The sequence below is a fragment of the Spea bombifrons genome, chromosome 3 (assembly GCF_027358695.1).
Source record: "Spea bombifrons isolate aSpeBom1 chromosome 3, aSpeBom1.2.pri, whole genome shotgun sequence".
In the NCBI taxonomy this organism is placed as follows: domain Eukaryota; kingdom Metazoa; phylum Chordata; class Amphibia; order Anura; family Pelobatidae; genus Spea; species Spea bombifrons.
The window spans coordinates 53,126,604-53,150,098 of NC_071089.1; the positions used below are offsets into that span (position 1 = coordinate 53,126,604).

Consider the following 23,495-nt stretch of genomic DNA (forward strand, 5'->3'; position numbering starts at 1 on the left):
TTTATCTTTAATTTTGAAACTCCTTAACTTCTGAAACTTTTAACAGTGGTATTTAGGTTGAATTGTTGTTGATGTAGTCATGAGATTAGCATATAGCTGACCTGAATCCTGATTGCATTAAGTATTGTTACAGATCCGCATTTTACTGCAATATCATTGTGATCATCCGTACAAATATGGAATTGTTCTCTTTTGTGTTTATTGTAACTATACAGAGTGTGTGTTTGCTACGAATTGATGGTGATTTATTGATGAAAAAAAAGAATTACGAATAGATTGTGAATTGTTTTTATATGCATGGGGAAAAGGAAAGGATCCAGATTCCTGTGTGGTCCTAACTGTTCTCCAGGTTTAACGCCTTAATGACAAAGCCTGTACATGTACGGGCTCAAAATGCATTGTTTTCAATGGGTTTAGGGACCGCCCATTGTCCTTAAGGGGTTAAGGTCCAACCTGAACTTGGATAACCTGGCCATATCTCAGTGACTTTCATATTCTACATGCAACCATGGGTTGGCTTCAATTTCATCAGAGCCACGTTGGTCAGTGTGCCCACAAAGGGAACATTTCTGTGAGCTTTAGCTGTTGAATTATACCTTATGTCTTGCGTTACTATGTTAGGCACCTTGAGACTTCATGAACGGACCGCTCACTCCAGAACAAGTTGTTTTGATTAAGATGGGCTTGGATGAAGTATGTAGTGAAATGCAAAATAACACTATTACAGCAAAAATCTAACATGTCTAAGAATAAATATATACAAGCAACTGAGAAAAACAGTGACATAAAAAATGCAATCTATGCATTATCAGTTTTGTGAATTATGGTCACTTACAAGCACTATAAAGACATTTCATGGCAGAAAAACTGCCAGACATCCATCACTGCGACACATTCAAAAATGACAACCCTACCTTGGTGGATAATATATCATGTAGAGCACTTTAAGCAGATACATCATTGCTGACTAGTTGAGTTGAGCAACTTACCTTGTTCAGATGTGTTTATTATCCCCTCCTATATGGCCGTATAGTGAGATGAAATCCTGTATTTATTATATAAATATGGGACACAAATGCTGTTCACTTCCACATAGCTACATAAATAGCCATACCATTTGTTCTCGCTTTGCTTGTAATACCTGGAAATATAAATAACCATTAATGGTGGGGGTTTTTTTTTTTCATTAAACCTACTGATGCAATTATATTGATTTTAAGGCAAACATCCCCCACAAACTGGCAATAGCTGTATAATCAGAATTTTATGGTTTTATTGGTAACCGTTTCCTTTTACATGTCCTGTCGAGATGTGACAAGCCGGGAATATAGAATAAAGGATATTGTAGCCTTGCATGAAAATGTGACTATTGTGAGCTTACCGGGCTGAAATAATGCAGTATAAAAGCTCAATTACCGTCTATCTATAGTCAATTACCTTTCATGCAAAATATATATATATTTCGGAGATCATTTTATGAGTTGCATGAAATGTATTGTAAATGCTCTCCCTTTCTTGTGTGTGTAAACCTGATTAGCAGATAAGTCTTCTGATCAGCGATGATTTATATCTTTTTCAAGGAGCCATTTTCACTGCAGACTAACAAGCTGTAAAATTAAACTATTCCACTTCTTCATGCTTAGCAACATTAATCATAGTGCCAGCTGAAGATTTTTTAATATAATTAATGTAGCTTTACTTAAAGGTTTTATTGTTAACCGTTTCATTTTGAGATACAGTAACGGACCAAAATGGCTTAATCGGATTTATACTGGTGTCCCGTTTTCATTACTGCCAGAGCACATTATATCACGATGATATAGCTTGCACTTCCTTATGAAGTAAAATGCATCTTTCAGAGCTTATGTGCATGTGTTTGTGTACGTGTGTATGTATATATATATATATATATATATATATATATATATATATATATATATATATATATATATATATATATATATATATATATATATATATAATATATATATATCACATAAATCATGTATAACTAATATTTTAATTTGCTTACTTCAAAATTCAAGCCTTCAGCCAAGCCAAATTTTTATTCTATTTATAAATTGTATTAAAGCGTGTGTACTGCAATACATATTCTTTACAAAACAAACTTCTCCATGGTCCGTCGATTCGCCAAGCTAATTGGAGAGATGTGCACTAGGGATCCGGCAGCATTGAGTGGATTCTGCAGGATTGCCTTGTGTATTTGCAAGAGGGACTACGCGTATATTTAAAATATTTGATGTGTATATATCATGTATATATGATGGCTTTAGTGTCCCTTTACAGGGAAACTAAGGAACACTCGTATAAATATAATATATATATATATATATATATATATATATATTATAATATATATATATATATTATAATATATATATATATAATACCACATACAGAAAAAGGAAATGGCCGGAGTTTCTGTTTAAGCAATCTTTTCTAACTTGCACATGGGTGCTAAGAATTCCACCACCGTTCTGTTAATAGGTTATAACATAAGATTTCATATTATCAAGGTTAAATTTGGTTCATTTTTTGGTGGATTATTGCCCCTGTTTTGATGATACTGTAAAGGTAGATGGAAGGCTGCTCATGTTTTGGACACTCCACAAAGTTTCCAGGGAGGTATTGGAAGAATATTAAGGATTTATTGATTATATAAAATGTAATATTCTCTTTACATTCTATTATTGTTTTCTGTTAGTTATATGGTTGTAATGTGTTGGTGTTCCATTAGCACTTAACAGTTGAAAGATATAAAAACAATAATGTTTTGCTATGCAAAAAATATTGATTTGATCTTTATCAGTTTTATTAGAGAAGAATTTAATCATTTTTTGAAAACCTTTATTAATAATAAAAGCTTTATTTTCTCAATGTCCTTTAAATTTGCAGCGTATCTGGTAATTATGCATGATTTTCTACATAATTTCTTTAAAGTAATTATGCTGCCATCATTAGCCTGACATATGCTGAAAAAAATAGAAAATGCTTCCAGGGAACAAAGTCTTATCATGAGAAATCAGGTGTGAAAAAGACTAAAAATACTCTGCACCATTTTGGTCGCTATGGAAACATTAATGCCCTTGATGGGTTGAAGTTAACATGGTTGTCATTAAGTTACATCTGTAAAACACGGTCCTTTTTCTTTTGCATGATGCTTTAGTGGTGTACCTTGGTGTACCTTTGTGCGCTCCACCGTGGTACTGCGGTCCATGCTGCTTCCTTATGATTATTTCTTTTTTTCACTGGCCTGCCAGCAGGGCAAAAATAGGAACCAGAACAGAAGAAATGTGTCATTCAGGAGGAGATTCTTAATCATAGCTTAGCAGACCCTGAGATACTTTTAAATATTAACCCTCCAATGGTCCATCCTAAAGAATCTATGTAGCCACTCCTCAATAACTCGAACATGAGTCCTCATGGAAACCTTGATTTGACACCTTTTGCAATGTTGTCACTTGACGTTTAAATAAGCATAGGGCAGTATTATGTCCAGCAAGGCCTCTACCTTCTTTGTTGGACTATAGAGAGGGAGTATCAATGAACTGTTGGCTAGAGCAGGTGAAGAAATGGTGTGCAGAGTAGATATACAGTGCCAAAGGTCAGTGGATAGTGGGCATCAGGTGTAGGTCAAGCTGTGGTCAGTAACAGGTTAACTTGCTATATAACAGCACCCACTCTTCTGGGAAGGCTCTACACAAGATTTTGGAGGGTTTCTGTGGGAATTATTGCCCATTCATCCAGTAGAGCATTTGAAAGGTTGGGCTAGAAGGCCTGGCTTACAATCTCCGTTCCAATTAATTCCAAATGTGTCATGGGATTGAGGTCAGGGGTCAAGTTCTTCCACACCAAACTCATCCAACCATGTCTTAATGGACCTTGCTTTGTGCACTGGGGCGCAATTGTGCTGGAATAGAAAAAAAGGCCTTCCCCAAACTCTTCCAACAAAATTGGAAGTATAGCATTGTGCAAAATGTGTTGGTATACTGAACCATTAAGCTTTCCCTTTACTTGAATTAAGGGCCTTAGCCCAACACTTAAAAAACAGCCACATACCATTATACCTCCTCCACCAAACTTTACAGTTGGCACAATGCAGTCAGTCGGATAATTTTCTCCTTGTATCCACCAAGTCTTGCCAATCAAACTGCCAGACAGAGAAGTGTGATTAGTTGCTCTACAGAACATTTCCAGTGCTCCAGAGTCCAGTGGCGGCGTGCTTTACATCAATTGATCCAATGCTTGGCATTGTGAGGCTTACATGCAATTGCTCTGCTATGGAAGCCTATTGTGTGAAATTCCTGTTGCATAGTCTTTGTGCTGATATTAATGCCAGTGGAGGTTTGGAACTCTTCAGCTATGGAACTCTTCTGCTACTTCCCTTCACATTTGGAATAGATTCAGCAGTGCCGTCAGCTCGGCATTGGCAAAAAGCAGTGGGAACCTAATGCACCTATCTACTGTCTGGAGAAGTCTGGTCGGAAGTGGTCTTCCTGGAAGACTTGTGACCAAAAAGCCAAACCATTGACTTGGAAACAACTGTTAATGAAAACATATGAACTGGGGTACAGAAAAATGCCTACAGGTTCTCTGGGCTGATTAGTCAAAATGTAAACTATTTGGCTATAGCAGAAGGCAGTTTGTTTGCCGAAGGGCTGGATCACGGTAGAAATGAGTGTTTGCAGTCAACAATAAAGTATGATAGAGGTTCCTTGCAAGTTTGGGGCTTTATTTCTGCAAAGGGGGGATATGTCTATTGAACGTTTAGTTGGAAATTGTACTTGGAATGTAAAAAATCTGCAAGCATAAGCAGACTAGCTCTACTTTATTGCATGGGTATGTGTTAATTACTGAAGATTGAAGACTTTGTTAAGGACATAATTACGTGTGAATGTTGTATGATGTAAATTGGATGTAAAACAGCAGTGTACCAATTAAAGTGAATAAATCATATGTATGTGCTTATATACTGTCTTGTGTTTCATTTCATAATTGAAAATTGCCTTTTTAAAACATCATAGCACTTGAGTATAATAAACAATCAGTAGTGCGTTTTTGCCTTTATTGAGAATGGCTGCCTGGTTTTGTGCTGTGATTTATTCTTCGTGATCAAGTTTCCTATTCTTTACAGAGGGACAGGATTTCCCAAAATTGGAATCTCATTTTACCAGCAGCAGTATAAAATATTACTGGTGAACTTTATCTCTTTACCGCCTTAAAAGTTGTATTAAAGGAACACTCTAGCCATCATATGTACGGTAATACATGTAAAGGCTGAGTGGCCCCAAAAAATTTTTGTGCTAGCTCCCTTGCAAATGCATGGGGGGGTTCTGCACATTTATTTGATGTACAGGAGATGTGTTCGGGCTGAACTCCTGATGCATGATGTACTTACCGCCAGTCAGCTCCAGCCCTGGCTTGGTAAACAAGGTATTTAAGAAGACATTATTTTAATGAATCCCTAGAATTACTTGCCTCTAGTTGATCGAGAACTAGAATTACCTATAAGAAAAGGCTGAGTGAATCTCCCCACAATTGGTCATACAAAATAAATGCCCAAGGGCCCACTGGAAGAACTATGTAATGCTTTGTGTCCAGCTGAAATGCAGGTGTATAGGTCAAGAAGGTGTAAAGAGCTAATTTCCAACAAAGAATAAAATCTATGTATTTAAAAAAACCCACCCTTTTTATTTTATCGTATAGTAACGGCCATAGCCTGTGTAATTATTGTATACCTTTTAAGCACATAAACTGGAATGCCGCTGGCCTTGGTTTTTTGTTTTTTTTGATATGGCCCCAAAGCTTTTAGACATTTTTATATTGATTCACTGTGTGACAGAACCCTCCATCACTGGGGCCTGAGAGCCAGTCTCCTCCCTATTGACTATGGGCCCGGGCCTTGTAGAGACTTCTGTGTGTGAATACAGGGGTTCAGTTTCTGCTGATGTTCCCCATGTTTTAGCACTCAGAGTCTCAAAACTGTAACGTCAGCTGGACATCCTGTGGTAGGAAGAAGGCTGATTGTCTTAGCATTGTTAATTGTATAGGTGTGAAGTGTTTCCCCTGTTATTGTGTGTTAGCCCTTGTCTTAAGACCCCCTGTAGGTATGACTAGGTGTCACTGCTGCATACCTAATTATCAATTACATAACAGGTAGCTGTTAATCCTGTGAGCTCCTGTTATCCCTGTGTCCTGGCCATTGTCTGTCTCAAGCCAATTATATGTCTATCGTCATTTCACGTCTACGTCCCCAGTTAATGTAATTATTTATGTCTCGTGTCATCCTGTCCTTCCCCCGGATATTGTGTTGCAGGATTTGATCTAATTACTTCCTTCCTGCCATGGTAATTAGATCATGTGATATTTGTCTTTCCCCTTTTCTACTTGTGTATATATAGCTCTGTATTTGGCTTTAATAAAGGAGTCCTGCTTTCACCTCAACATGAGTGTTGCCTGATGTTTGGGGTGGGCTGTAGCCACGCTGTGTAGCTAAGCTTCGGATAGCCACAGTGCCAATGCGGCTTCGGTGCAGCGATGTCCCTTCTTCTATCTACAACGCTGGTTCTGCCTGGTGCTGAAGGGGTTACTTGTTGGTGTCCCGGCAGGAGGAAGCAACGTTTGGCGGGAGTACCCAGTCGGGGTACAGGTCGGTCCCGTCACACGCTGTACTATCAAAATGAGCTAAAATTTCTCTTAACGTTTTGTGTATAAATGACAACATTGTTGTAATTTAGATATTGTGCTATCGCACGGTTGAAGGTTATCGTTTTTTATCATACATTGTTTGGTTAACACCTCAATATTTGGTTAACCAAGTTGGGTTACAAAAATGATGCTAAGGTGTGTCATTTAGTTCTTATTGATATAAGGATTTTGTCTGATACACTATCACCACTATCTTACTAGTTACTTGCTTAGTCATAGGAGACTAAACTGTGCATGTAGAGCCACTGTTTTATTTTAACCCTAAACCTTTGGCATCCCTTGCAGCCGGTAAGATAAAAATGTTTATAGCTGTCATTTAGATGTGAATATTTGATCAATACCCATATTTTTTGAAGGAGAACTTTAACCAGTACTTGTTAATATGGTGCTTCTTGTGCTGTATCAAAGTTTTTTTTTTTTTTATTATTATTATTTTTCTTTTGTGATCTAAAATGGGAGCTAAAATTTCTCTCAATGTTTTGTGTACCTAATCATAGAATGAAAACTGACAGTAAGGTGACTTTGTCTGCCTCAAATGCGGACTTTGCCTATAGATCTATTTAGGTCAACATTCCTCACATGAACAACAGATTAAAAAAACACGGTTAGCCAAACAACATTAAATTGATGGGCTTTTAAGACCGGCTGGAGCCTTCATAACTACCCATGGGCTGACCATTAGAAAAATGTAGCTTGCGCTCCTGTGTACGAGTAATAAACCGCGCTTGCCTCATGTGTTACAGTACATGACAGTACTGAGTGCCAGTATCTATTTTAAGTAACTAACAATTACATTTCATGTGGTTTGCTTTACCAAAGAAGGTTTCTTATTGCAGCTACCTGTTTTCTTGGACCCAATGAAAATTCAATGGAGAGACCAGAAGGTGTGGAGGATCACACTACGCAGTTGACATGCAGGGAAAAGTAGCACATATATAAGACCAAGCAATAGAAAGTCTTCTTTCCAAACCCGTTCCATGGGTCCCCACTGCGGCATATATCATACAGTGTCTGTTTGAGTTAGGTCTATAAAAAGCAGAACTGCCACCTCATTTCCTTTTAGAAAACTCTGTTTAATCGCTTAGATTTTACGCAAATTGCTGACGAGGCCTTTGTTGAAATGTATTCTGTTTAACCTAAGAAAGGAGGGGATAGCAAAGTTTATTTAGTTATGCTTCGGAGGCAACTGTTGACAGAAGACTATTGTGCTAAGGAAACAGTAGCAAACATGGCAAGCTAGATGATATTAAACATGTCCTTTTGTGCTTGTGCTGATTTTGGCTTGCTTTGCATTTCTTAGAAATAGCATCGCTTGCTTGCGTAACCAATTGCGTCTTTAAAATACGCTCTACGAACATATTCTAAAACCTTTTGAGGTTATCTTTTATCCAGCAATTCAGTCAAATGCCGAAGTGATCGTCCATATCTGTGTCTTGATACAACTGGCTTCATAAAAGTTATTAAAGCTTGGGGTCTCCTCCACACCGGATGTTTGTGGATGTGGTTTTTGGAGCAGGGTTAGGATCCAGATCCCCCGCAGCGCTGCAGATCCTCCTCTCTGGCTCACGTTGAACGTCCGTGCGATGCAACTCCCTGGTGCCTAGCGGGGTCAGACGGTGGAATCTGCGAGATGCACGTGGACAACCTCTGCTGCTGCTTGCCACTTCTGCCAGGGCAGAAGTGGCGAGCGGCAGCAGAGGTGGTCTACGTGCATCTTGCAGATTCCACCGTCTGACCCCGCTAGGCACCAGGGAGTCTGGGGATGCTTTGGTAAGTCTGGGGGGAAGGGCAGAGTGGCATTTCTAGGGGGCATAAAGCATATCAGGGGGGCAGAGTGGCATACCTATAAGTAAGGTGCATCATGAATTAAGAGGGAGGGACCTTAAAATGTCTTGGCTTTCCAAATTTCTGTTTGTATATAATATATGCTGACTATGCTGCTTAAGAGATACTAAAAATGTTAAAATACATGTATTCCTGTTCATTAGGTAAAAGGATAAAAAGTAGAAACATTTTGTCAAATTGAAAAAGTGAGAATATTCCAGCAAAAGCTGCAAAAACTGTTGCAATCCTTTTAAACACAAGTTCAAAGATAGTTGGCAGTAAAACCAACTACTTGATTTCACTAACTCCTGGAGAAGAAAAAAAGGTTACACCTGAAAGAAATGTTTGCATTCAATTAGTTGGTCATCGGATCAGTCTATTAAGTAAATGACATCTGTGCATTGTGTGATGCTGAGATACTTGGGATTGATTTTTGTTTCTCCTACAAGCAGCTGATTTAGTGTCAAGAAGAATTTGAAATGAATACAGCGCTTCTCGGGCACACATATTTTACCTTAGACAGCATGTCATGTACTATTTGTTTTCTTTAGAGGACTTCACCTTTATTTAGTTTCACGTCTGACATGAAATATGTATCTCTGTGCCCAAGTCAAATATAAATAAAGCGGCGTTTGCAGTAGATCTGTCGGCTAACAATCAACTTAGACAAGTCTGAGACATCAGAAATAAGTCGGAGATTTAGCTTTCCTTTCATTTCAAAGAGGAAACCCCTCCTAGGAAACAAAAAGAGCAAAAGCAAAACTTTTTCTGTGAGCTCACTCACTCGTAGTCCTTGCACTTCAAGGAAGTGTGAGCCTTGGATCACCTACAACCTCATACTGGAGCCCTGAAAAATAAGAACATCTATCTGTCTACGGACAGGGGTGTTTATTAAAATGGCTCATTAAAACCAGTGCTGCTCACCATTCATTTTTATAAGCATTCCTAGTTAAAGGAGTCCCGGCTTGTAGCCTTCTTCTTTAGGTTGCTAGTTGCCTATAGTGTTAAGCTCATTGTTTTGTAACGCTGCATCTCTGTTTAAGATCTGTCACCACAAGGCTTTAATGGTATAGAAAATGTATCTAGTCCACACATTCCCTCTACTGAGAACTAGGAGATAAACTAAACTACTCTAGTACCTAATTATGAGTCTGCAGTCTGCTCATAAGTCGTCTAGCTTGACGTGGCTAACTTTGAAAGCATTGTGCCTATTAAACCTCCTTTGCTAACATGCTGCTATCCTTTTAAGGTTTCTGTTTGTGTTCCGTTTTTCTTTTGCTTAAATCGTCTTGAAAATACTAAAACATTTCCCTTGTCTGGACATGACAAAATGGTCATTATTAGTAACCCATGCTCCAAGGAAGTTTACTGGAGAGGACCCAAAATATGTCACATTAAACATTATGATTTTTAAAACATGTTCCAGACCTCAGTATTTAGGAATGCCTGTACCGATTTGTCCAAGGGCGCTTTTGACGGCTTGAAGCAGCTAAGGTCCTAATTAGCTCGCTGTCTAAATCAGTCTTAAATGAGGTAATGCTTCCTCTGACTTGCATTTATAACGCAAGTGAGAATATGTCTGCTGTTATTTTTGTGACCTTATAGTTATGCTCAAATGATATAATAACTGGGTGAATTCTTATTTTGTATTATGATTATGATTTTGTCTTTGTTTTTTATTTTGTTTTTCTTTTCCCACATATTGGACACTTGATTCTAGACTTGTGCATTTGGATTGGTACAAATTGCATATCTACAGAATTTTGGTAAATTCAAGGATTCGTATGAAGCCGTATGAATTTTTCGTTCCAGAATTTGTGGGTCCACATTCACTCACACTCACATTCTTGTTTAGTCTCTCTCTTTCGTGCTTTCTAAAGGTTTCCCTACCTTGTCTGCCGACCACTTCCGCATCTTCTTCCAGATTATCTTCTCCCAGATTATCTTCTCCCTTTATCACTGAAAGTGCTACCATATTGCACTCTGTTCACATGACTGCAAAATGGCTGTGCTTGCAGTGATGTCCTCTCCCCCTATTCGGCAAGCTCCGCCATATTGCCCTCCGTTGTCCTTTTTGCGGTGATGTCCTCTTCCCTGATTGGAGGATCGATGAGAGGACGTCATTGCAAGCGCCGCCATTTTGGCAGAAGTTCCTGCCAGTTAAGTCCCCAGAGATGCGGTTGAAGAAAGAAGAAACAAGAGGAAGGAGATGATAGAATATAAAGAACATGCAGAAGTGGTTACAGAGAAGGTAGAGAAACCTTTAGAGAACGTGAGAAAGAGGGTGAACGAGAGTGTGAGTGAATGTGGGCACCGGAAAACTAATTTCGTTCCTGAATTTTCGGCCGAACCTAAACATTAGGAAAACATGGTCAATGTGGCAATCCTAAATACAGCATATTTTCAGATTGTCTTTGTAATCCAATAGTAACATTTTCCTGTTTGTCACTTATATAAAGGCTTGAGTTTAATTCATCAATTAATGCTCCAGCTTGAGTGTAGGCTTTACGTTTTATTTAGAATACGATCCATTGAGCATGTGACTTTCCAGCTTAAATGTATTAATATTATGCCATAGGAAAAAGTCTTTGAAGGTTGTAGAATGAACGATATGTTTAAAGGGACACTCCAGCAATCATATGCACCTTGATGCTTATGAAAGCTTTTACCTTTAAGTTATTTTTTCCGCATGCAAAGGCATGAAGGGATTCTTTACAATTCACTCTATACATTTTGACCATTTATCCACCCCTCAGCTCCTGTAATATGCATTCATTGTAAGGCAGCTTCGGACATACTATCTATTTAAAGTCTTTATAAACCAGTATTATTTGATACATGCGATTTCTAGTTTGAGAACAATTTACATTGTATACGTGGTATGTCGTGATATAGATTGTTTTTTAATTTTTTTATTACACTGTTGAAAGTTCTTGGGGTAAGCCTCTCATATGTAAACAGAATTTAATAGCAGGTAGGTGCCTTTGGCTCATCTGGTCTGTCTTTTTATACCTTCTCTAAGATTTGGTCTTTTGTCTAGTCTTATGCATCTTGAGATCTTGAGCGTCTTTAAATTCCTGGAATGCATGACCATCTTTCACTTCTGCTGGTAGGCTCTCACATAGTTGCATAGAACGATTGAAAAATAAAACATTTCCATCGGGTTCTCCTATCCAAAGTATTTACATCTGCACAGATTCAGATAAAGGGTAAAATAAAAATGCCAGTTTTCCCCAGAAGGGAGAAAAAAAATCCTTCATGACTCCAGAATGGAAGGATGGATTATTATCTTATTTATATATTGGCAGCAATGTACACAGTGCTTTCTACAGTAAATACTTTTTTAAACAAAATGACCAAATTAGAATTGCCAGACTGACAAACCAATGGGATGACAATTTCCTCTGCAAGAGCTTTGTATGGACCTAGAATCTGTTTTGCATTATGATGGTCACCCTTAGATGGATCTTTTCTGGAGTGAATAAATCCAGCTTGTACTTGTGTCCCTCATAGCTGAAATTCACACATGTCGTGGCATCATCAGCCCAGTTGTCGGGACTGTCCTGACAAATATCAGACTGCTTACACCTGTGGTCCATGCTTAGCCTATTAATGTGGACTTAAAAGGATGGAAGCTGCCGCTTCTAAAGTTCTCATTAGTTTCAATCACGTTATATCCCCTACTCGTCCTGTTGCAGCCCTGCTCAGTTAAATAATATGATTATGAAAACCTTCTTACCTTAATAAGCTTTGAATTAATGAGCGACTGAGGTTGCATCATGGAATCGCTCCATGGGGTAATAGCATTATCTGTCACAGAGTAATAATCCTTTACTCCTCTGACCTGCAGTGCGGTTTGACTTTGAGTGGCTTGTTCCTTGGTAATCTTCGTAAAACAAAATGGATCCTATGCTTTCCGTTTGTATGTTTGCTTACACATTTCGATATGCTTCGTATATTGCCTTCTGAGTAGCGCATTTTCAAAAAATATATATTTACAGATCGAGGCTTTCAGCAACACCAAAAAAATACGCGGTGGTGCCGTGTGATCGCTCTTAGGAGCGATCACATATACCGTATTGAAAGGCAGCGGCCTGCTGCTGGAAAGAGCTTAGGAAGCGATTAACGATATCAAGCTATTCCGCAACACCAGAAGGAAAAAAGGGTACTGTGTACATTCACCATAGTGAACGGCAGCGTGCCTCTCACAAGATGGCAGCACCCTTCTAGTAAAAAGGTTCCAGGAGCGTCTATCCAAACACTCCTGAGATCTCTGAGCCACCCTGCAGGCTGATCACCTCACTTGCAAAAAAAATCCATTGAATATTTTTAAGCTCGAGAAACATGTTAGAATCTGTTTTTAGCTGTTTTTTTTTTATTATTAGCTTTTGTAGAGGATATTTTTCAAACAAAAGTCAGAAAAAAGGTTTTTCTTTTATGATATATCATATGATATGGACAAAATGTTTTCTGTAGAAACTTGTAGGGCACTTAAGGCAGCCGTGGGTGCCACTTTGCAGTATTTCTTGGCTTTCGGTGCGGTTTAGTTCTTTAGTGCCAACAGGAACGGGACATGGATTCATGTAATTTTTTTTTTGCTTCTATTTTTATATTTCCCATGCTGTTATAATAACTGAACGCTATGTTTTCTTTGTATCTTTATTGTAGATGTCGCAGAAAACAATGGAGGGTTGATTTACCGGCAACAAGTGTGGTTATAACATTTCACAATGAGGCAAGGTCTGCCTTACTACGTACAGTGATCAGGTTGGTAAAACAAGCCTTCTACCCGCTATAAAGTGTTAGCCTACATCTGAGTGCCATGGTTTCCGATGGCACCTCCGTGCTGCACTTATTATCATTATCATTAGCCACCTGAATATATACTTAATTATATACCTGTAAAGTGTTTACCCCCTGACTGTGAGAAAGCTTTATAGAAGTCATTAGAATAATTATAAGCATTGGTATAACTATGATAATTACACATTCAGGCAACAGATAATCAAGGAGCGTTTTCAAAATTATATGCATATTCAACTTGTTTTATCTAATTGACTTGTCTTGTTTTTGTCTGGATGACAATGTAGGTTACTTTTATGTCGTTTATATGCTCGCTGGTATTAGTATATTAACTGCATGCGCTAACTGTACTTCTTGTTTGACTTCCAATACCGCTTTTCTGGGTACAGTGTATCTGTGAGTTGCTGGTGAGGACATGCAAATGAAGTTGGTTTACTAGTGTTGAAGTGTAATGTGTGATGTCATGGGACTTATGAAGATTCTGGTCAGTTGGGTTAACCCTAACTTGACTGTTTTATCCATCGTCATATTGAAACAAGCCTATAATGTTGATACCTCTACTCAATAACATTTTTTTTCTCTTTTCTCTCCAGTGTGTTAAAAAAAAGTCCTGTTCACCTGATCAAGGAAATTATACTGGTTGATGACTACAGTGACAGTGGTAGGCACAAGAAAAAAAAATGCAATTTTCTACTAGAAATACTATTCACTCTCGTGCTGTATCTGCTCCTTCTGTTTAAGGAGTGTAGCATTTATTAGACAATATACCCAGACATTTTAATTCAGAACATTTGCATAGGAATTGTAAGCCAGATGTTCGACAAGCAATTATGCGTTTTTAGCTGTGACATCAGAGGCATACGGATTAGTTCCGCTAAGAACCGTACAATGTGGCAGATGAACTGAAACTGGATTACTGTGCGAATGAAACACCCACAGTTGTACAGTTGACTTAAGACTTCTCCCGATTAGAACAATTAATCCATTACTATTTGCTGAAATAGGTTAATGTTGAATAAAGGTTCTCTGAAATACTGCCCAGTGGCATTAGTAGGGAGCACTGTATATATCTGCCAACTATACATCAGACAGTTTTGCATTATCTAGAAAATGTAAATTGATACCCGTTAAATAAAGTGCTGGTGAATGAAGGTCTTCTTAAATGCACTCTCCAGCAAAGAGTGGTCTCTTTAAATGTATATTGTATCCCCCTGTATGCATTTTAACCCCTTGCCAACACTTGGCTTGCTCGAACACATCTCCTGCCGCATGATAAACTTGCCACCAATCAGCTCCATTCATTCTTCATTTGCTTAGTTTTAGGGTTTAGTGAATAGGGATCTTTCCATTTATTCTGTGAAACTACTAAATCAGTTGTTGATTCAGTTGTTTGATTCAAAACCTCTTCCATAAATTAGTAGAAACTACTGTTCATATTGGTCTTACTTATTGTGGACTTGTTGTTACAGCTGACGATGGGGCTTTGCTTGGGAGAATTGAAAAAGTCCGGGTTCTCAGGAATGATCGACGAGAAGGTACGAGAATTTGTACTTCTAAGTAGCAGAGCTCCTTTGTTAAAAATGTTTCATGTGGGCACTAATGTAGTGAGCGTTCTGGGGGAGAAAAATACGCTGGTACATTTCTTAGTTCTCATTAAATTAACCCACACTGAAAAGCTTGTGCCGTAATGGAAACTGAAACCATACTGGCATATATTGAGCTGGAAATAATGAACTTGAAAAAAATTTCAAGTGAAACTAAATGATAATGATTCAACAATTGAAAATAGTTTTAGAAGAGAAAAGAGAGCGATAATGCTTTAGTCAAATCTCATTGTTATGGTAGGCCGTAAGAGGAGAAATTCAGCTATTTTCATATTACCAGGGCTCAATGTGAAACCTCAAAGCTGATTCATTTGCTATGATGTTTAGCACAATAAAATAGGCTGGAAGACTTTTGTGGAAATTATTAGATCTGCCATCATAATATCTCCTGCACTGGAAGCTTTATTTGTAAATATCACAAGAACGGCTTTAATTAATACATTTTTTTTAATTAATTTTATTTGCAAATTAGCATGGTTTTCTTTTGTTTCCCATGGATGAGGTTAGGGTTAAGGTACTGGCCCCTTAAACAGCAAATGTATGGAAACAAAGCATATCTTCGAAATTCTGCAGCAGTTTCTAAATTATCTCATGTGCCAAAATGACAATGAGTGTCGTTGACAAGAGCGTGTTAATTAGGCCCTTTGCTCTCCATAAAGAGCAATGATAAGCCCCTCTAGTAACACAGAAGCAAGAAAATAGCTGTGGCAGCTGAAAACATTGCTAAATTATTCTTTGCACTGAAAAAATGTGAATCTGAGAAAGAAAAAAACAAAAAAAAACAAAAATAAATTCAACCACAATTCAACCAATACCAAAGAAAGTAAAATATATACTTAAAACTGTTGTTTCTTCGCTGAGATGCATTGGAGCACATAAGACCCAACCCTATTTCACATTTCCAAATATTGTACAACAAAGTCATAAAAGCTGGTACAGAAATACAATAAAAAAATGCACTGTTCCACAATATTCTGTTCTGTCACCAAATCCCATGTTGTAGTTTGTAGTAGAAATATGGACCAATATGTTTCCAGCGGGTAAGCTGACCCCATATAATGCGTAATTTAATGGGTAAGGACACTTTATACAGGTCACTCCACTCTTTTACTGTAGCAGAAACTCGAAGGAGTTGCCTCTTGGTAATGTATAATGAGGGGATGGAGCTGAAACACAACTCTTCATCAAATTCTCCTGCCAAGCTTTAGTGAATAGACCCTATTGTGCCTCAAGTTGTCATGTTTCTTTTCAGTATACTTACATTTTTTTTCATGCATGATGCCAATGTTTGAGGAAGCCATAGGTTAAGTTATAGGTGGATGGTTTTTTGAGTTGCACAAATCTGGTTAGAGCAAATTTGGATTGTTGGGTCTGGACCAGAGCTGTTTCAGATTCTTAGATTTGTTGTAACCAACATTTACTAATGCATGATATCAAATCAACTACGTGATGTAATAAATGAGGCGAAGGAGTATGCAATAATATACTCTCCAAACAAACGCTCCGCAATCCAGATATGTAGAAAGGATGTTTTTATTGCAACACGGGTGACAACGTTTCAACTCACCAGAAGTCTTTGTCAGCAAATTCACCTACAGTTCCTGATACCTGAAAGAAATCTGGTGTTGTAATTTCCAGCGCAGAACGCGTGGTTGCAGGATAGAGTAGAGTGGAGGTTAATATTTTGTTCCTCCTGCTTAGCGCAATCTATTTCTTTGATTAGAAATGCAGAGATGAGACTCCACGAGCAGCCTTACCTTCCATCTGCTTTATTATTTCCTTATTTAAGCTTATGCTGCCACACAACTGATGTTTCTAATTATACCCTTGACAAAGCCCAGTATGAGAGCAGAAAATATAAGCTGAATCCCTGCTCTCTGCAGAATGATATTGTGCTCCTTGGCTTCTCGTCTAGAATGTACCACTCAATTAGAGGTAGTTTTTTTTTTATCCGTTGTTTGAACACTTTCTCTTCTTATTGCTGTAATGTTAGTGAATATAGTTGATTTAGCAGGCCGAATGTCTCGAACAACCCCTCTATTTTCTGTTTTGTCTCTTAATCTTGTTAGAGCCTTAGGTAGTGATGGGTACTACTTTGTAACATAGTTAGGATCTGTTTGGATCATCCAGTTTGTAGCCCTTTTAAACATGGAATCGTAATTGGGCCCTTGGCCCTTCCTAATTGGTGGGGTAGAGTTGTGCCTTTGTTGTACTTGGACATAGGACTATTTTGAATGGGTGGTTTATTGTACCCGCCAATGGCAAAGAAAGTGTTTATATGTTAAAACAACCTATTTCATATTATCTTTGAGGGTTTTGAAACATTTGTTTGGAATGGCTTAAAACATGAAGTGTACAAAACCCTTAAAATGCAGATTTAGTTCAAAACACAACTGTGGAACAAATTGAGAAAACAATTTTGGGTAAAAAAACAAAACCCACAGAGGGTAGGTACTGTAACGTTATGTGATCTGCTTTCTTATTTGTTGAACTGGACACATGAACATTTGAATTCTGTAAATCTTGTTAAATGAATTGTTGTTGCAACAGTTATTTCATGGAATGCACCTAATAAAAGGCCCTTTACTATTAATCTCCCTTTGCGAAGCTGCTGTCCGCCCCCCCCCCCCGCTTCTTGTGTTCCCTGAATCGATTCCTTAGCTTTGCCTCTTTTTAAATATTTAAAGACATCTTGCCAACGTAATTTGTCACAGCCACCTATGAAGTGTGTAATACATTTGACACTCGTTTACCCGAGCAGGTTTAATTATCCTTGAGTAATTGGATGCTACAGTTAGGAGGTTCAGCAAACACATGCTCCATGCAAGTGTGCATAGTGCTGCGCTGCTAGCTATGTGTGCATAGTGCTGTCTTGTAGAACAGGTTTAACAAGTGCTGTTGCTCATCAGGTGTCACAAATGTAATCTATCCCTGTCCTGTAGAAGTGCCCTTTCTCCTAAACTTCACTGTTTCTTGACAGTTTTAAAAGAGGAAGCCACTAGAAGAAAAGTTTGTTGTGTTTGTCAATGTGAAACAAGTGTAAATATGACCACACAATCTGCCCACATATAAACATGCTAGTAATGGGTCTCGCACACTCTATTCTTGTGTCATTGTTGAATAACTCCCATACGCTTGGTTCCCCCCCGTGAATTTTGATGTATTGGCACATATAATCACAGTAATAAGTAAACCATGATCACTGTGTATTACAACATGGTGTGGGATACTAGATTTCTTTCAAAATATTTCTTTTTCCTTTCTCTATTAGGTCTTATGCGATCTCGTGTGAAAGGTGCTGACGCAGCGCAATCCAAAGTTCTCACGTTCCTTGACAGTCATTGTGAATGCAATGAGCATTGGTTGGAGCCTCTACTAGAAAGAGTGGCCGAGGTAAATACTTAAGTTTTGGTATATAATTGGATGGTTGACTATAGCTGTATGAGCCCTCGGTGACCAGTCATGGCTTTAGCAGTAGGATAGTGTGTGTAAACACGCGTTGACAAACAATTTTACGTAAGTAGCAGTTCATCTAGACTGGAGTTACAGTTTGCGAAATCCATTTTTTAAAGTGCTGTTACAGCTCAGCACATGCACCCTCACCCTTATTCTTGGGGTTCCTAGCATGCTTGATCCACCAATATTGGCACCCTTGGTAAATAACAGCAAACAATTTTTTTTTTCTTTATTCTGCTCTCATGGCTCACATTTATCAGCGGGGTCATATCACCTTGCGTTACATGACCCCACTACTCCCCCCACACACACAGATTACACCACTGCTCCCTATGGGTTTCAGCAAGTGGCAGAGCTTCCAGGCACACCAGGTGGGAGAGCTCTGCATTTTTATGGAATTGCAGGAGAGGCCAGATAGATCGACAGAGAAAAAGAGATGCAAAGACGCTTCTCTACGAATACTATCTTGGGGTGACAGATTATTGGCTCCTGTGGACCCGCTAGGACCCATGTAAGGGCCAGCTCTGGAAACTCAATACACTCATCTTGTAAGGCATGCCTGTGATCTAGAAAATTATGAACTTGCCCAAAGTGAGATGTCAGGAAAGTACCACTACAAATCATTAAAAACAACTGTTTATTCTTTTATCTAATTAAAAAAAAAAACACTAATACAATTTTGCTAACTTATTTTTATCAGAATAGGATCGTGTTACACTGTTACCTGTGTGATGCATTGTCTAAGTGCCACTTCATGTAGGTGCAGAAAGCAGTCCCAAGCTTTTTGGGGGGGGTTTTAATGTAATGTGAAAGGGAGGGGGTCAGTCTCTTGTTGGTGACTGGTTGCTTTGAGAGTTCCAAAACAGGTGCCATACACAGACTGCAACAGGGATGATGCGCTGGAGCTGCGATATTTAAGAGAGTGATGTTTTATTTAAAGAATCAGTGATAAAGTTCTTACAATGTACTTTAATATGTATTATTCACGCTTTGTGTATGAGGTCCCTCTAATGTAACTAACAAATGTAAAATCTGTTTACAGGCATAGGCGCTATCACCTCCAGACAGGTCTGTGGTCACGTGTGCGTTCATAATTTAAAAAGTAGCCAGAATACCTGTGTTCATTATGCTCAAACTTTCACTTATAGGCATGCTTATTTTTGGTGACTTAGGGTGGTAGTGTCAGCAACCGGTCATTGAGTTGGTCCTGAACATGGCTTCTAAGGGTGGATTTATTGTTGCCCCATTTTTGTTTCCTTGATGGCTAAAAAAACTGATTTGATATCCTACGTAAAAACATTTTTAATTAAGATAGAGACAAAGTATTTGAAAGCAGATAAGAACTATTCATCCGATCTAGTCTGCAAATTTATACTGAAACCTTAATTTCACACTGCTGAATGTATCACTTTTGTAACTAAATGCAGCCAGATCTGGCCCAAGCACTTTAAGGCTTTGGTTTTGTGCTGATGTATTGTGTGTAGCAGTAAGATCAGGCTACTGTGTGGCACAGTTAGTCTATGGCCTGCCAGGCATGTGCCCGATGTGCTAGAGAGCCAGTCCGGGCCTGAATGCAGCATTGGAAATATCATTGGTGCTTTTAAATGCGCAAACCCTTTCCCAGAAATAACTGCTTAATCATATAAAATGTTTCATTCAAAATTTTTACTGGGAACATGAAAATGGATGTTGCTATAGAAACTGAAATGTTTCTTAACGGTTTGTGTTTGTGTGATTAAACTTGTAGATCAAATAATAAAATGACAGCTTTGCTAAGGTTTATTAGCTTAATATATTATAGAGCCCAATTCATGTGGAACAGCACTTTTACTATGTCCTTTTACAATCTTTTTACCAACAAAACCCGGAGGTAATCTGTCAGTGTTGGAGACGACCAGAAGCTCTGTAAAGCTAATCCTGTTACATGCTCTGTATTAATAGCATTACTACTTCTGGGTGACATTACTGATAATTGAATGTGCTGGTGATTTTTAATTTTACTCAGGTTAGGGAATTTTGTGCATCGTATGTTGCAGTTTCAGATTATGTTGCAGAAATGGCTTCACGGTTTCCTGGATAAATCCTAGATATTAAATCTTAATACTTGCCATTTGCTTCTGCCATAAAGCTACCCAGGACTGTGTGTACATTGTATGTACCTTTTATTTATGTATATTTTTATTTAAGTGCTAGCAAAAATGCATACCCCTTACATAACAATAGCAAAGGTTAAATGATTACAGTTATATGGTCTAAAGACTTTTGATTGGGGTACGATAGATATGATACATTGGGAAATGATGTTCTATACAATTATATATACAGTCGTCTGAAGAAGAAAGAACAACCTCTTTGAATGCTATGGTTTTAGATATTGGTGCATAACAATAATCTGTTCCTTAGCTGGTCTAATAATTAGGTTACTACAACCTCAGACAAACAACAACACATGACGTATTACACTGTATCATGATTTAGCCAACAAAAATAAAGCCAAAATGGAGAAGCCATGTGTGGAAAAACTAAGTATACCTTATGATTCAGTAGCTTGTAGAACCACCTTTAGCAGCAATAACGTGAAGTAATTGTGTTCTGTATGACTATATCAGTCTCACATCATTGTGGAGGAATTTTGCCCCACTCTTCTTTGCATGTTGCTTTAGTTCATTGAGGTTTGCAGGCATTTGTTTATGCACAGCTCTATTAAGGTCCCGCCACAGCATCTGGTTGAGGTCTATTGAGTATTTTCTTGTTCAGCTATTCTGTTGTAAATTTGCTTATTTAGCTTTTAGACAGATCACATTTGACTCTAGAATACCTTGCTGTACAGAGGAGTTCATGGTTGACTAAATTACTTCAAAGTTTCCAGGTCCTGTGGTAACTTTGGAAACCTCAGCTGTGTTGCCATGTTCCTTTTAGAGAAAATAAACTTTCTCCTGTCAGGCCTTCCAAACAAACCATACTTGTTCATTATTTTTCTAATTGTACTGTCATGAGCTTTAACATTTAATATAACTGAGGCCCGTAGAGTTGGAGATGTAACTCTTGGAATTGTTTTTGCAGTTTCACTATTAGGAAGAATAGTGGTTTGTAGGAAAAATTTCTCTAGTTAGTTGGTCTTTCAGTCTTCTATGCTAATGGAATGAGTCCAAACGAAAGCAGGCTCCAGAAGTGTGTGGGGATGCTTCCAGTGCTTATAAACATACGCACTCTGACCCACGCTATCATTCAGTCTTGGACAGCGAAGCAAACTTATCTCTTTTTTGTTGTTTGTTTTTTTGTAGTGTCGCCAAGTTTTCTTTTCTAACACAATGTCTATACATAATTAACAATCATAATATTAATGCATGGTATGTTTTTTTATGTGTGTGTTAACTGTGGGTTTGTTTGTAGTGCTAATTCCCCCCCCCCCGACTTTCAGTGACTTCTTTTAGTGAGACTAAAGCCAGTTACCCTATCCACTGTGTCTATTTTGCTAATTTATATGTAATTTATGTTGGTTGACATGCCATTGAACATTAAAAGACTTGCATATGCAAATACACCTTATTCTGGAGAGGAGAGTGGATAAAGCCCCTCATTATAATATAATCGGTGTAATTCCTCTGAGTAGATTTATACACTGATGATCAGTATTCTGTTTACATTAAGCTGTGAAGTATATGAAGTCGAAGGACATTCTGGGGTATTCCATATATTGCATGCCGGCAGATTTCTTATTGGTCAGGCCTGTACTACATTAAATTAGCTTTCTGTTTGGGGGGGAGGCTGTATATCAGAACTATTCATGACATGTTATGAGATGTTTTTGTGTTTTTATTTCATCATGAAAAATATCAGCGGCAGAAATCAGAGTTGTTAGTACAGAGGAGAATCTGAGAGTGACGGTTGTTGATATAGTATTGTCATCACAATTAACAAAACTGTCCTCTATGCTTTACTTCCCAGAAGTGTACAAAGCATGTGAGGTTACAGAGTGTAAAGATCTGTCTAGAGATACCTAAATAGTCCAAATCTATCTGCTTTCACAATGAGGCCCCACCAATTCACAGCATTGCTAGCTGTCCCTACATTACTAATATATTATTTGGCCAGTCCTAGATCTCCACATGGAGAAACAGGAGAATAGAAAGTTGTGATGATTTTATTTTCATGATGTTTTTTTTAACATTACTAAGCATTGTGTCAGTGATACACACACACACACACACACACATACATATATGTATATATATACATATGTATATATACATATATGTATCACTGTGTGTGTGTGTTCAGGTGTTAAAATGCAAATTCTTAGGGTGAAAATGTAAAAAGAAACACAATGTTTCCCTTACTCTTCCAAATTGTCATTTGCTTACATAATCAAAAGTAATTTACTCATGGAATCAAAAATGACATAGACACTTTTAATTTGACGACAGGTAAGAACCAGTTTGCACATTTTTCCTGATGTAAAGACTCGAACATTAATCTTTCCTTTGTTTCAGTTTGGATTCAAGCTGGTATAGAACCAGTTCATTAATGGATTGTGGATGTGAACATAAGAGACAATCCTAAAACTGTTTGGTCATTTGGATTCTGTGGTCTCTTAAATAGATGATCTCTACCAGGATTATAAAGGTGTGAGACAACCAATCAATATTAAAAGCTGGTCACTATATTGACCATCCAAAGTCTTTAGCTTCAGCTGTCATCTACAGCCAGGGGTGTTACTAGAAACCACAGGGCCCTGGTGTAAAAAAAAAAAAAAAAAAAAAAAAAAAAGCACCCCCCCAACTTCACAACTTGCATGTGCCTTCTTTGTATGTGCCAACATAGACGTACACATTAATTCTAACACACTCCATTTCACCCACATAACCATACATACATGCTGGCACACCCACATATACATAAATACATCCATGCTCACAAACATGCATGCGCACACAATTACACATCCATGCTCACTTACATACACGCATACATAATTACACATCCATGCTGACACACACACGCATACATATATATACAGAAAGTTACGCCCCTGCTTACCTCTCACTGCCCCTGCTTACCTACAGCTTTATCTCCTGG

General features: G+C 38.1%; 1 protein-coding gene across 1 annotated transcript in view; it reads left to right on the forward strand.

The window, feature by feature from the left end:
* GALNT2 (polypeptide N-acetylgalactosaminyltransferase 2) overlaps positions 1-23,495 on the forward strand; it is a 102,782-nt gene that overhangs the window by 47,096 nt on the left and 32,191 nt on the right. Inside the window, exons 4-7 of the mRNA XM_053458570.1 lie at positions 13,222-13,320; positions 13,950-14,017; positions 14,826-14,891; positions 18,232-18,353. Coding sequence (XP_053314545.1) covers positions 13,222-13,320; positions 13,950-14,017; positions 14,826-14,891; positions 18,232-18,353 — 355 coding nt within the window. The remainder of the gene's footprint in view (positions 1-13,221; positions 13,321-13,949; positions 14,018-14,825; positions 14,892-18,231; positions 18,354-23,495) is intronic.